Raw genomic sequence first — 13,817 nt, forward strand, 5'->3', positions numbered from 1 at the left:
GGCTGCTGCTCCTCAGTAGTGGGTGGGCTGCTCAAGCGGCTGCTGCTCCTCAGGTGGGGTGAGCTGCTCGCGTGGTTGCTGCTCATCAGACAGGGGAACTGGCTGCTCACACAGCTGCTGCTCCTTGGACAGGGGCAGGCCATGTGAAGCTGCTGCTCTTAGGCCTGTGGCGGGTTGCTCGCAGGGCTGCTGCTCCTTGGACAGGAGTGAGCTGCTCACGAGTCTGCTGTTCACGTGGTTGCAGTGCCCTGGGCTAAAGCGTTGGGCCAGTCAGAGGGGATCCTGCTTCCGAACTCACAGAAGCCTGCGCCCAGCGTAGCTGGAGCTTCGTTGACCGTGGGATCACAACCTAGGTAGCATGTCCCTGGCAGGGATGGCTGTAGAGTCCCAGGTGTTATCTGAGGGCACTCTGGGTGGAGTTGAGGCTGGGAACCCAATTACAGCAGCTCTCCCCTTCAAAAAGGCTAGGCCTCTAAGGACAAGCTGGCCTCCCGGTACTGTTTGCAATGGTAGCAGAACCTGCCTAGTTAGGCGAGCCTGATTAGCCTGCCCCTGCAGGTCCTGTGGGATCTAACTGTGCCTCACTCACTCTCGCTCACACACACACACACACACACACACACACACACACACACACCACCTGACCACATGCTCCTCTTTTACTCCCTCACTCACTCATGCTCTTTCCCTCACTGCCACATTCTTCCAGCCTCTATAGTTGGGTCTGGGGTGTTATTGACCCATTCGTGGATGGAGTTTCCTCTCTAGGTGTCTGGTTATGTGGCTTGCTCTCAAGCCCCTTGACCAGACAGGATAAAATTCACCTCAACAAGACACAACACAGAGGGAACTAAGCACAAATGTACACACGATACCAATTACCCCAATATAAGTGACCACCTGAGCAAAGAGAGTTAGGGCAGAGAAAAGAGAGCACAAATGCTATCGAAGAGAGAGAAAAGATAAGGGATAAAAGACAAAGGAATAAAAAGGAGAATATATATAAGACAACACAGAACCAATAGATAAACAAACAAACAAAAAAAATACAAACACCACACACCCAGCAAAAAGGATTGGGGCAGAATCTGTAGAGGCTGAGCTTATATAGTGAAAATAAGATTAAGAATTGAATGAATATGGGGAGGCCCTCAATTTAGTATTGAGGAAGTAGAAAGGGAATAAGTGGATGAGAAGAAAGAGAATGAGAAGAAAAAATAATAAATTTACAAAAAAAGTGATTTCAAAAATGGTATAAAAAATTTTAAATAGCAAATAAAAAATAGTGATGGAAAAATAATGTGAAAAGAAATAGAAAAAAAAGCAACAAACAAAAACAGGAAAACAAAGAAGAAAGGAAGGAAAAAAAGAAGAAAAAAAAAGAAAAAAGGGATAATAAAAAAAATGAAAATAAAAGTGAAAAAAGTGGAGTGTCGTTCCTTTGGCTGGCTTATGATTCCAGTCATCTGTACTGTACTGTTTCTCAGTTTCCAGTTGCTGGGGCTAAAGATTTCTCTTTAGGTCTGTTCCTATGACCTCTGGGAGTATTCAGATTCCTTTGTATTATTCAGGGTGTGATCTGGGTGTGGCTATATTGTTGCCTGGAGACTGGAGGGAGGGGCTATCTCTCAGGAGAAAATGGTGACTGGGGCTTAAATATGACTTAGCACCAGACTTGCTACCACCTCTCCTGGACCACCGCCTACTCTCCCCAGATTCCACAAGTCCACACCTTCTCCCCCACCTCAGCCACTGGTAAGTGTCTGTATCCGAAAGGTCCTACGAACTAGGTTCATTGGAGAAAGTCACAGGCCCCAGCGCGAGGAGGGACTGTGTCTCTGCAAGCTCCTCTCTTGCCGGCACTGTGCGGTCCGGCCAGTCCTTCAGGGCTGCCTCTGAGCTCAGATCCAAAATCCAGACTCCAAGGTCCAAAATCCCCTACCTCCTGCAGTCCCGTGGTCCTTTTTTTCACAGTCAGACACTTTGCCTGTCCTCAGGGACGTGGCTTAGCACCCTGTAGTTTCTCCCTGACCCTCTGGGCACAGAGGTCCGGTAGACTCTCTTGCCTAGATCCTTGATTCCACCTTTATCCAGGGGACCTCTGCCCTTCCCGGCTGCAAACTGTCTCACCAGCTGTGTCTCCTTCGCCAATTCGGACTGAATTCCCCTTGTTTCAGCCGTTCACTCTATTTGCTCCGGGACAAGGTTCTGGACACGTCCATCTATTACGCCACCATTTTGTCTCCTTCCTTCCCTCTACTTTCTTGAAAGGCATGTGCAGAGCCCATCAGTGACCAACCTGTGTGGCTGGGGGAAAGGGCAAAGTGTCTCCCGTTGCAAACCCTCCCCCACTGTGGGGCCTCAGGGCCTGACGTCCTGCGGGGCTGGCAGCAGGAGGAGCAGATTTGGGGCCTGCACTGAGGACTTCAGCACCTGAGCAGAGCCTGGAATTTTGGCTGAGATCAGTGGTGTGGAGAGATTGGTGTCCCACTGGGGGCTGAGTTTCTACCTCTTCCTGTTGGCTGGTGGTGTGGGGGCCCTTGTGCCACACAGAGCCTGGGTGTATGGACTGCATCCCCTGTGGAGGCTCCTGTCGGGGACACAGATGGTGAGTACTGAGCTCTGCGACTACATTGTGGGGAGGCTGATTCACGCTCCTGTTGTGAGAATAAACAACCCATCTTTTCTGTCAAAGAACAGTTTAGACAGCTGCCATTTTGGACTGTGCGACTACAGGGTGCCAAGCCACGTCCCTGAGGACAGGCAAAGCGTCTGACTGTGAAAAAAAGGACCACGGGACTGCAGGAGGTAGGGGATTTTGGACCTTGGAGTCTGAATTTTGGATCTGAGCTCAGAGGCAGCCCTGAAGGACTGGCCGGACTGCACAGTGCCGGCAAGAGAGGAGCTTGCAGAGACACAGTCCCTCCTTGCAGCTCCCCTGGAGGCCGCCATCTTGAAACAGCAAAGGCCAACCCCTCCCTTTGAATTAGCCAATCCTGAAAGACTGTGTGCCTGAGCTCCAATCAAGAGTGAGAGACGGGTCACCTGGGTCAGGATTAAAAAGCCGAGCAGACTGCCTGCTCAGTGTGCTTGTGTTCCCAGACCATGTGTGCACACCCTTCTGCACAGGAGGAAAGATATTTGCCTTGCTGCCTGGCTCCCAAGTGTGCTTTGTGTTCTACCAGGACCCTTGAATTTGGGGGGTCGCCTTATTTCTTACACTGTGAGTTCTGCCAGGCATCCCTGCGAAAGAGAGGTAGACCATCTACGCCCCACCCCTCAAGGCTGCAGGCATCCCCCACTCTCAAGAGACTGTTTTGCTTCAGTTCTATGAAGTCCAGGATAGCCCCACTGGGTGCAGTTCTGTGGGGTACAGGAGAGCAGCTCAGAGTGGGACATTTAAAGTGTGAGACCCTCAGAGGCTATTGTCTAGGACCAGGAGGAAGTGCTTAGCCCCCTCGTGTGGGCTGGGCCGGCAATATCTTCAACCTGGGAGTCTTTTGATTTATCCCCCTGAGCGCAGGGCAGCTGAACCTGCTCCATAAGAGGAGACTGCAGGCTATACTCAACCTGAACCTGCAGCAACCCTCGGGGGGAACTAGAGTTGGAGCCTCTGGTAGAGGCTGAGGAGTTCGGCTTTGAAACAGAGACTAACTTCCCCCTATTGAGTGCCTGGCTGCCTCATCTCCAAGCAGGGGGCCCACTAGCCTGAGTTAGCCTAGCTGGGGCTCATCCTACAGACTCTCTTTGAAGACTCTGTAGGGAGACCAGGCAACCTCAGGGGGAGGAGGAGTAGGTGACAGGTGGAGGCGGACTTCAGAGAACCTTGGTCTAAACACAGATCTCAAAGCTAAAAGAAGCTGACCCATTTACACAGATTGGTCCCTCCCATGCACACACAGGTCTGGTAGATGCAGAGACCAACAGTGAACAGAGTGGTAACTACACAAAGGCAGACTAAGGCCTGTTACACACAACATCTGCATCTGAAACCCACCCAAAAGGACCCAGAACCAACACAGCAAGTGGTGGGCCTTAGACCACACCAGAGATCAACCCAACTAGACACACAAATAGCACACACAAAAGTAGATCCCAGCAGGCGCCAGACCCTACTGGGATCACTCCTGTTTTGGGGGAAGCCCCTGCACAGCGTCTCATGCATGGTGATAAAGCTTTACCTTTATAGATACCCAGCCCGAAGAGTTACTGGTTGTGCCACTGAGCCCATCAAGACACCTCGAGACTACCTGCATAGCAGGTTTGCACACCATTTACTATTGCAACAAAAAATAAGGTGTCTAGGAATAAATTTAAGCAAGGAGATAAAAGACCTATACTCAGGCCCTGACCGGTTTGGCTCAGTGGATAGAGCGTCGGCCTGCGGACTGAAGGGTCCCGGGTTCGATTCCGGTTAAGGGCATGTACCTGGGTTGCGGGCACATCCCCAGTAGGAGGTGTGCAGGAGGCAGCTGATCGATGTTTCTCTCTCATCGATGTTTCTAACTATCTATCCTCTCCCTTTCCTCTCTGTAAGAAATCAATAAAATATAAAAAAAAAAAAAGACCTATACTCAGAAAACAATAGGACATTGAAGAAAGAAATTCAGAAAGATACAAATAAATGGAAGCATATACTATGTTCACAGACCGAAAGAATTAACATCATTAAGTGTCCATACTACCCAAAGCAATCTATAGATTCAATGCAATCCTGATTAAAATACCAACAGCATATTTCACAGATCTAGAACAAATTCCAAAATTTTATATGGAACAAAAAAGGACCCAAAAATCCTCAGCAATCTTGAGAAAGAACGAAGTTGGAGGGATCACAATATCGGATATCAAACTATACTACAAAGCCATTATAATCAAAACAGCATGGTAATGGCATAAGAACAGGCATATAGATCAATGGAACAGAGACCCTACAAATTAACACACATTTATATAGTCAATAAATATTTGACAAAGGAGGCAAGAGCATAGAATGGAGTAAAGACAGTCTCTTTAATAAATGGTGTTGGGAAAATTGGACAGGGAGATGCAGAAAAATGAAATTAGACCACCAACTTACACCATACATAAGAATAAACTCAAAATGGATAAAAGACTTAAATGTAAGTTGCAAAACCATAAAAATCCCAGAAGAAAACATAGGCAATAAAATCTCTGACATTTTCCATAGCAATATGTTTGCTGATATGTCTCCAAGGGCTAGGAAAATTCATGAAAGATAAACAAATGGGTCTATATCAAAATTAAAAGCTTCTGCATAGCAAAAGAAACCATTAACACAATGAAAAGAGAATCCACTATATGAGAGAACATATTCACCAATGATACATTTGATAAGGGGTTAATTTCCAAAATATATAAAGAATTTATATAACTTAATGTAAGGGAGACAAACAATCTAATTTAAAAATGGCCAATGGACATGAAAAAAATGCTCAACATCACTAATCATCAGAGAGATGCAAAGTAAAACTATACAATGAGGTATCACCTCACACCTGCTGGAATGGCTACCATCAATAGCTCAACAAACAACACATGCTGGTGAGGATGGGGAGAAAGGGGAACCCTAGTGCACTGTTGGTGAGAATGCAGACTGGTGCAGCCACTGTCAGAAAGAGTATGGAGTTTCCTCAAAACATTAAAAATGGAACTGCCTTTTGACCCAGTGATTTCACTTCAGGGAATACATCCTAAAAATCCCAAAATACCAATCAGAAAGAGTACAGGTACTCCTACGTTCATAGCATCTTTATTTACAATAGCCAAGATCTGGATACAGCTCAAGTGCCCATCAGCAGATGAGTGGATAAAAAAGCTGTGGTAGAGCCCTGACCGGTTTGGCTCAGTTGGTTGAACATCATCCCATGCACTGAGAAGTTGCTAGTTCTATTCCTGGTCAGGCATATGCTTGGGTTGCAGGCTCAATCCGCAGTAGGGAGTGTGCAGGAGATATTTGAGGGGGAGTTGGGGTGGAGTGGGGAAACTGTTATATTTACACAATGCAACACTATGCAGCTGAAAAATAGAAGGAACTCTTACCCTTTGTGACAGCATGGATGGACCTGGAGAGTATCATGCTAAGTGAAATAAGCCAGTCAGAGATAGGCAAATACTATTCAGGGGTCCTCAAACTACGGCCCGCGGCCCACATGCGGCCCGCCGAGGACATTTATCTGGCCCACCGGGTGCCACTGCCTGTCCTACTTAGCAGCCGACTTGTCCCGGGCCTGCAGTGCGCATAGGAATTTGTTCATAGTTGTTTTTTTTTAACTATAGTCCGGCCCTCCAACGGTCTTAGGGACAGTGAACTGGCCCCCTGTTTAAAAAGTTTGAGGACCCCTGTATGATCTCACTAATATGTGGAATCTAATAAACAAAATAAACTGATGAACAAATTGGAACCAGAAGCATGGCTACATAGGACAGAATGGCGGGTGCCAGAGGGGAGTAGAGTGGGGCCACTGGATAAAGAAAGTGAAGGGTTAGCATATACCATGGACATGGACAATAGTGTGGTGAAGGCCAAGGGAGGGGGGTGTGGGGATGGGTGCAGGTGGGCAAAGAGGGAGGAAATGGGGGACATCTGCAATAGTGTCAACATTAACATTTTGTAAATGAAAAAAAAATTACTAAAATAAATAAATAAGAAAAAGTAATAAAAAATAATAATAATACCTCGTGGACACAGACAACAGTATAATGATGACCAGAGGGAAAGGAGAGTGGGGGGAGGAGGTAGATGTGGGTAAAATGGATAAATGTGATGGAAAGATACTGACTTTTGGTGGTGAACACACAATATAATATACACATAATGTATTGCAGAATTGTATACTTGAAACCTATATAATTTTATTAACCACTCTAATAAATTCATTAAAAATTTTTTAAATAAAAAAATAAAAGTAGTGGGAAAAGGCATATTTAAGTAACCCAAAGACAGTATTAAAGAAGGAACACAGGAATAGGAAATAGAATGGATAAGCAAAAAATGAATTATAGGCTTGAATAATCTCAAAATCATTGTGCTGAGTGAAAGAAGTCAGTCACAAAATAGTGCCTATTGGATGATTTCATTTATATGAATTTCTAGAAAATGACACCTAATATATAATGACAAAAAATAGATCAGTAGTTGTCAGGGACTAGAGGTGGGGTGGTGATGGACAACAGAATGGCATGGGGTGATGAAATGTTCTGTGTTGATTGTCGTGGTGGTTCCATGGGTATATACATTTGCCAAAACACATTCTAAATGGATACAGTTTTTTGTAGATGATTTTTATCTCACTAATGTTGTTTTTAAAACAAAAAAGATGGTGTTGGAAAAATTGGACAGGTACATGCAAAAAATGAAACTAGACCACCTTCTTACACCAATACTAGAATAAACTCAAAATGGAGTAAAGACTTAACGAAACCATAAAGCTCCTAGAAGAAAACATATGCAGTAAACCCTGTGACATCACTCTAAGTAATAGTTATTTGGATATGTCTCCTCAGTTAAGGAAAACAAAAGATAGATAAACCAGCTGGATTACAACAAACTAAAAAGTTTCTGTGCAGGAAAGGAAATCATCAACCATACGAAAAGGGAGAAGATATTCACCAATGGGACATCCAATGAGGGGTTAATATCCAAAATATATAAGGAAGATATTCAATTTAACACCAAAATAATCCCAATAAAAAGTGGGCAGAGGATATGAATAGACATTTCTCCAAAGAGGACATCAGATGACCAATAGACATGTGAAATAATGTTCAACATTCTAATCATCAGAGAAATGCAAATTAAAACCTCACACCTTTCAGAAAGGGTATCATCAATAAATTAACAAATGAGAGTTGGTGAAAATGTGGAGAAAATGAAATCCTCATGCACTGTAGGTGGGGTTGTAAATTGGTGTAGCCCCTATGCAAAATAGTGTGACGATTCCAAAAAATAAAAATAAAAAATAGAACAACACATGACCCAGCAATCTCAGTTCTGGATATTTATCCAAAGAAATCCAAAACATTAATTTGAAAAGATATATGCACCCCAATGTTTATTGCAGCACTCTTTACAATAGCCAAGACATGACAGATCTCAGAGGGGAGGCTTGTGGGGCGATGGGAAGGGATTAAACAAAGAATTTACCATATATGCATAGCCCAAGGACACAGACAATAGTGTGGTGAAGGCCTGAGGCAGGGCAGGGGTTAGGTGGAGGGAGGAAGTGAGGGGGAGGGGGAATAGGGGACATTTATAATAATGTCAACAATAAAAAATAAATTTTAAAAAAAGATAAGAAAGCATCTTAAGTGTCCACTGATAGACAATTGGATAAAGAAGAAGTTGTAGCCTGGTTTGGCTCAGTGGATGAAGCATTGGCCTGAGGACTAAAGGGTCCTGGGTTCAATTCCAGCCAAGGGCACATGCCTGGGTTGCAGGCTCAATCCCCCCAGTAGGGGGCAAGCAGGAGGCAGCCAATCAATGATTCTCTGTCATCATTGATGTTTCTATCTCTCTATTGCTCTTCCTTCCTTTCTGAAATCAATCAAAAAAATTTTAAATAAAAAATGAAGGTGTACATTTATGCAGTGGAATATTACTCTACTGTAAAAAAGAATAAAATCTTACCATTTGTGACACTATGGATGGACTTATAGGGTATTATGCTAAGTGAAATAAGTCATACAGATAAAGAAAAATACCATATGGTTTCACTTATATATTCACAATCTAAAAAATCAAAATATATGAAATAAAACAGAAAGAATCTCATAAATACAGAGAACAATTTGATGTTTGCCAAGTGGGAGCGATTCTAGGGGGCTGGGGGCTGGTGAAGGGATTAAGAAGTACAAATTGCCTGTTACAAAAACAGTCAAAGGAATACAAAGTACAGCATGGGGAAAATAGTCAATAATCCTATATAATAAAAGGCTAATATGCAAATCAACCAAATGGCAGAACGACTGGTCGCTATGATGTGCACAGACCACCAAGGGGCAGATGCTCAATGCAGGAACTACCCCCTGGTGGTCAGTGCACTCCCACAGGGGGAGCACCGCTCAGCCAGAAGCCAGGCTCATGGCTGGCTAGCATAGCGGCAGTGGCAGGAGCCTCTCCTGCCTCCACAGCAGGGCTAAGGACAACTATATACAAGCCATCAGTCAGATATCCCCCAAGGGCTCCCAGAGTACAAGAGGGCGCAGGCTTGGCTGAGGGACCACCCCTCCCCGCCCCTGAATGCATGAATTTTGTGCACCGGGCCTCTAGTATTATAATAACTATATATGGTGTCAGGTGGATACTATACTTATGGGGTGATCATTTGTAAGGTATATAAATGTCTAATCATTACATTGTACACCAGAAACTAATATAGTACTACCAGTATATGTCAACTGTAATTAAAATTTTAAAAATTATAATAAAACTAGAGGCCCGGTGCATGAAAATTCATGCACTGGAGGGGGTGTCCCTCAGCCCAACCTGCCCCCTCTCACAGTCTGGGAGCCCTCAGGGGCAGGAGGCAACCTGGTGATCAGGGGAAGGCGACGCCCCCATCAGACTTCTGCTACTGACACTGCTGGCAGCGCAAGCCTTAGCTGGCCCTGGTTACCTGAGCCTCAGGAGGCCCTGGACAGCTGGGAAGCCACCATCTGAGGCTTGCCTGCAACTCGGGCATCAGCTGGGCAGCCGCCATCCAAGGCTTGCCTGCGCCTCGGGCCGGCCCTAGGCGGCTTGGGGCTGAAGGGATTGGGGGACTCCAGAGGCAGGCGTGTGGAGTGCCACGTGCCTGCCACCCCGGCGGGGTTGAGGGGACCAGGCATTGCCATCTTGTGGGTGGGGCAGTCAATTACCATATTCCCTCCTTATTGGCTGTGGGCACTACCATCTTTGTGAGGGTGTGACAGTCAATTAGCATATTCCCTCTTTATTAGATAGGACTAGAGGCCTGGTGCACGAAATTCATGCACTTGGGGGGGGTCCCTCAGCCTGGCCTGCGCCCTCTCACAGTCTGAGAGCCCTGGGGGGATGTCTGACTGATGGCTTAGGCCCACTAAGCCAACAGTCAGACATCCTTAGCATTGCCATGGAGCCGGGAGAGGCTCCCACCACTGCCGCTGTGCTTGCCAGCCATGAGCCCAGCTTCTGGCTGAGCGGCGCTCCCCCTGTGGGAGCACACTGACCACCAGGGGGCGGGTCCTGCATTAAGTGTCTGCCCCCTGGTGGCCAGTGTGCATCATAGTGACCAGTCATTCCACCATTCAGTCATTTGCATATTAGCCTTTTATTATATAGGATACATATAAGCATATTATGACCAATTTTAAGCTTAGGACTTTGACATTTTAATGAAAAAGGACAAATTTGGTAAGAACAATGTATATTACAAAGCTTACATAATTAAACAGAAAATGTGAATACTCTATAACTTCCACCAAATATTAGGAGACATAAGGTCAACCATACACCAACTCTTCAAGAGAGTAAAACAAGTTCCAAGACTGGACCACTGAGGAGCACCAGCATTTTAGATGTGCTCAGGAAAGGGTAATGTTAGGTGGTGGAGAAGTGGCTGTGAGTGAGGACGCAAACAGTAGCGTGTGGTGTCAAATGGAGGAAGGAGTGATTTCAGGAAAGAGATAAAGTGGAGGAAGGAGCGATTTCAGGAGGGAGTTGTTGAGCAGCATTTGTAAGTGCTGGAGATAAAGTGATTGAGATTAAGGTTGAACATTGCACTTTAATGTCTGTAATAGTTACCTTTGAGGAGGGGCATTTGGCTTTTTTTAACATGACCAATGCTAGTACAACTAAATACAATCAAATAATTGTTTCATCAGGAAGGACAAGAGCCTTATGATTTCACTCATATGTAGGATATAAAACAAAAAGTAACAAATGAACAAACAACTCACAGACAAAGACAAACATAATGGTGGTTACCAAAGGAGAAGGAGGTGGAAGGAGGATGAAGCAGGTATAGGGAGTCAAATACATGGTGATGAAGGGAAACTAGATTTTGGGTGGTGAGCACACAATGCAATATACAGTTGAATTGTAAACTTGAACATATAATATTATTAACCAAGTTACTTCAATAAATTTAATTATAAAAACTGTCTCATATCACAATTTTATGTGCAATACACTATGATTTTTTTAAAGTATGTTATTCTATTTATTGTAATGATGATATTGGAAAAATATTTATTTCATTGCCCTAGCCCAGTGGTTGCAAACTGCGGCTCGCAAGCCGCATGCAGCTCGCGAGCCGCAGTTTGCCACTCTGTTGACTAATGAGTTTGCTGACCACTGACCTAGACTCTCAATTCCAATAATTACAAGCTGTTGTTGTTCCTTGTGATTAAGCCCCTATCCAAGTGGTCGGCAAATTCATTAGTCAACAGAGCGGCAAACCGCGGCTCATGAGCCACATGTGGCTCCTGAGTCGCAGTTTGCCGACCACTGCCCTAGCCAGTTTGGCTCAGTGGATAGAGCTTTGGCTTGTGGACCTAAGGGTCCCAAGTTTGATTCTGGTCAAGGGCACATACCTCAGTTGTAGGTTCCACCCTGGCCCAGGCCCTGGTCGGGGCATGTTCAGGAGGCAACCAATTGATGTGCTTCTCTCACATCAATATTTCTCTCTGTCTTTCCCTCTCTCTTTTACTCTCTCTAAAAATCAATGAAAAAATATCCTTGGGTGAGGATTGTATATATACATATAATTTCATAGACTATCAAGTACACTCAGTGGAGCTGAGAGATTGGAAAGTGAAAATTTCCAAATGACATGGCTAGGTAATTCTTTGAAGAAGTTTGACTGTAAGAGGAGAAGACAGTTGAAGCAACAGTAATGAGAAAAGTTAGTTTCCTTCAGATATGCCTGTCCCAAGGTACTAAACATTGTTATTTATAGTTGTCCATTTTAAAGTAATCACATGATTACTACACATAGATACTAAATCAAACAGAGTAAATGCATGAGCAAAAAAGATGCACTTAACACCAACCAATATTCCAAATAGCCCTATTTTAAAATAACAATATAGAAATTAAAATCCATAGGGTTTTGATTAATTGCTTCCTACAGAAGTTTACAAAGTGTTGCTTGAAAGAAATTATGTATAGATACTACTATAATACAAAGAAAAATTAAATCAGTTTTGTGAGGCAAAAAATGAAGGGCTAAGACATTTCTGTGAAGACTCCAAGCCACGTTTCCTCCAATCCTGATAGAGTATCAGAATCTCAGCTAATTTGGATGTTTAATTTACAGTTTCCCTAGTAAAACAAATATTGTGAAGCAATGACTTACTTTCCTTCTCTTGACCTCGATTTTCTTTCTCAAGTGCAGTCATTTCCTGCCTACAAGAGAAAGAGATAATGTGAGACACTGCAGTTTTCCAAAGCTGAAATTGTACTTGAAAGAAATGTTTCATTTCTCTTAACCTAAGGCCATTGCTAGATTGACAACTTAAAAGTTAAATAAAATTGAAAGCCTGCTTACCCTGTTTCTTAAAAATATGTTTTTGTTGAGTTTTTAAAGAGAGAGAAAGGGAGAGGGAGAGAGAGATGGAAACATCAATGAGAGAGCAACATAGATTGGCTGCCTCCTGCATGCCCCCTACTGGGGGTAGAACCCACAATCCAGGCATGTGCCCTGACCTGGAATGGAACTGGTGACCTCTTGGTGCATGGGAGGATACACAACCAACTGAGCCACACCGGCTAGGCATACTTACCCTGTTTTGTTTTTTCTTTCTGAAAAACCATGAAATATAGCTGATAACACTGTATTGTATAATATAAATTAGCTGAGAGTAGAATTTAAATGCTCTCACCAAAACAAACAAAAAACAAAAAAAGGTAAAAATGTGAGGTGGTGAATGTGTTAATTAACTCAATGGAGGGGATCTTTCACAATGTATACATATATCAAATCACAATGTACACTTTAAATATATTTTTATTTTTTGGTGGGGTAAGTACCTGTAGTTCTTTTCTAGTTATTTGGTCTGTCACAGTGATATATATATTAGGGCCCAGTGCATGAATTCATGCACCTTGAAAGGAACTGTGGGCCATGAGGCTGCAGTGGGCACAGGGCCGGGTCTCGGCCCATCCTCCGCAACCCTGCCCAGCCCCTCCTGCCGTGGCCCCCGGTCCCCTGTGTGCCAGCAGGCCCACTCCTGTCACAGCTCCCACACACTGATGGCACAGAGCAATTGAGGCAGGCGCCAGCAATGGGTGCAAGCGGCGGCTGCTTCCCTGATTGCCCCTCAGAAGCAGGGGGAAGTGGAGAAGCCCTCAGGGGTGATCGGAGCCGGCAACCACCACCCGCACTCACTGATGGCGCCGAGCGATCGGGGCTGGTGCCAGGCATGGGAACTAGCAGTGGGTATGAGCAGCAGCTCTGGCACTGGCAGCAGGTGCAAGCGCCAGCAGGACCATGGCACATGGGAGCAAAGAATTTTCAGTAACCACCAAATGCTCGCCCTAATGAGTGACTGGCACCGCGCCTTGGTATGGTGCCCTCGCTCTCCTGCTCCATTATCCTGCTGTGGCCAACACCCGCCATGTTCTGCACGCACCCCCTGGTGGTCAGCACACATCATAGCAACCAGTTGTTTGGTTGTTCCGCCATTTGGTCTATTTGCATATTAGCCTTTTATTATATAGTATATATTTTTTTAATTAAAAATTTTAATGTTGAGATTCCAGAATGGTTGTGGAGTAAGTAGAAGCCACACTGACATGTTCCCAGGACCAAACTGAAATTACAACTAAATACAGA

General features: G+C 44.6%; 1 protein-coding gene across 1 annotated transcript in view; it reads right to left on the reverse strand.

Annotated features, from left to right (window-relative positions):
* GCSAML (germinal center associated signaling and motility like) overlaps nt 1–13,817 on the reverse strand; it is a gene marked incomplete at both ends in the record, with an annotated part of 43,079 nt that overhangs the window by 13,467 nt on the left and 15,795 nt on the right. Inside the window, one exon of the mRNA XM_080672806.1 lies at nt 12,339–12,388. Coding sequence (XP_080528932.1) covers nt 12,339–12,388 — 50 coding nt within the window. The remainder of the gene's footprint in view (nt 1–12,338; nt 12,389–13,817) is intronic.

The sequence above is a fragment of the Plecotus auritus genome (genome assembly GCF_963455305.1).
Source record: "Plecotus auritus genome assembly, chromosome: 6".
Lineage (NCBI taxonomy): Eukaryota > Metazoa > Chordata > Mammalia > Chiroptera > Vespertilionidae > Plecotus > Plecotus auritus.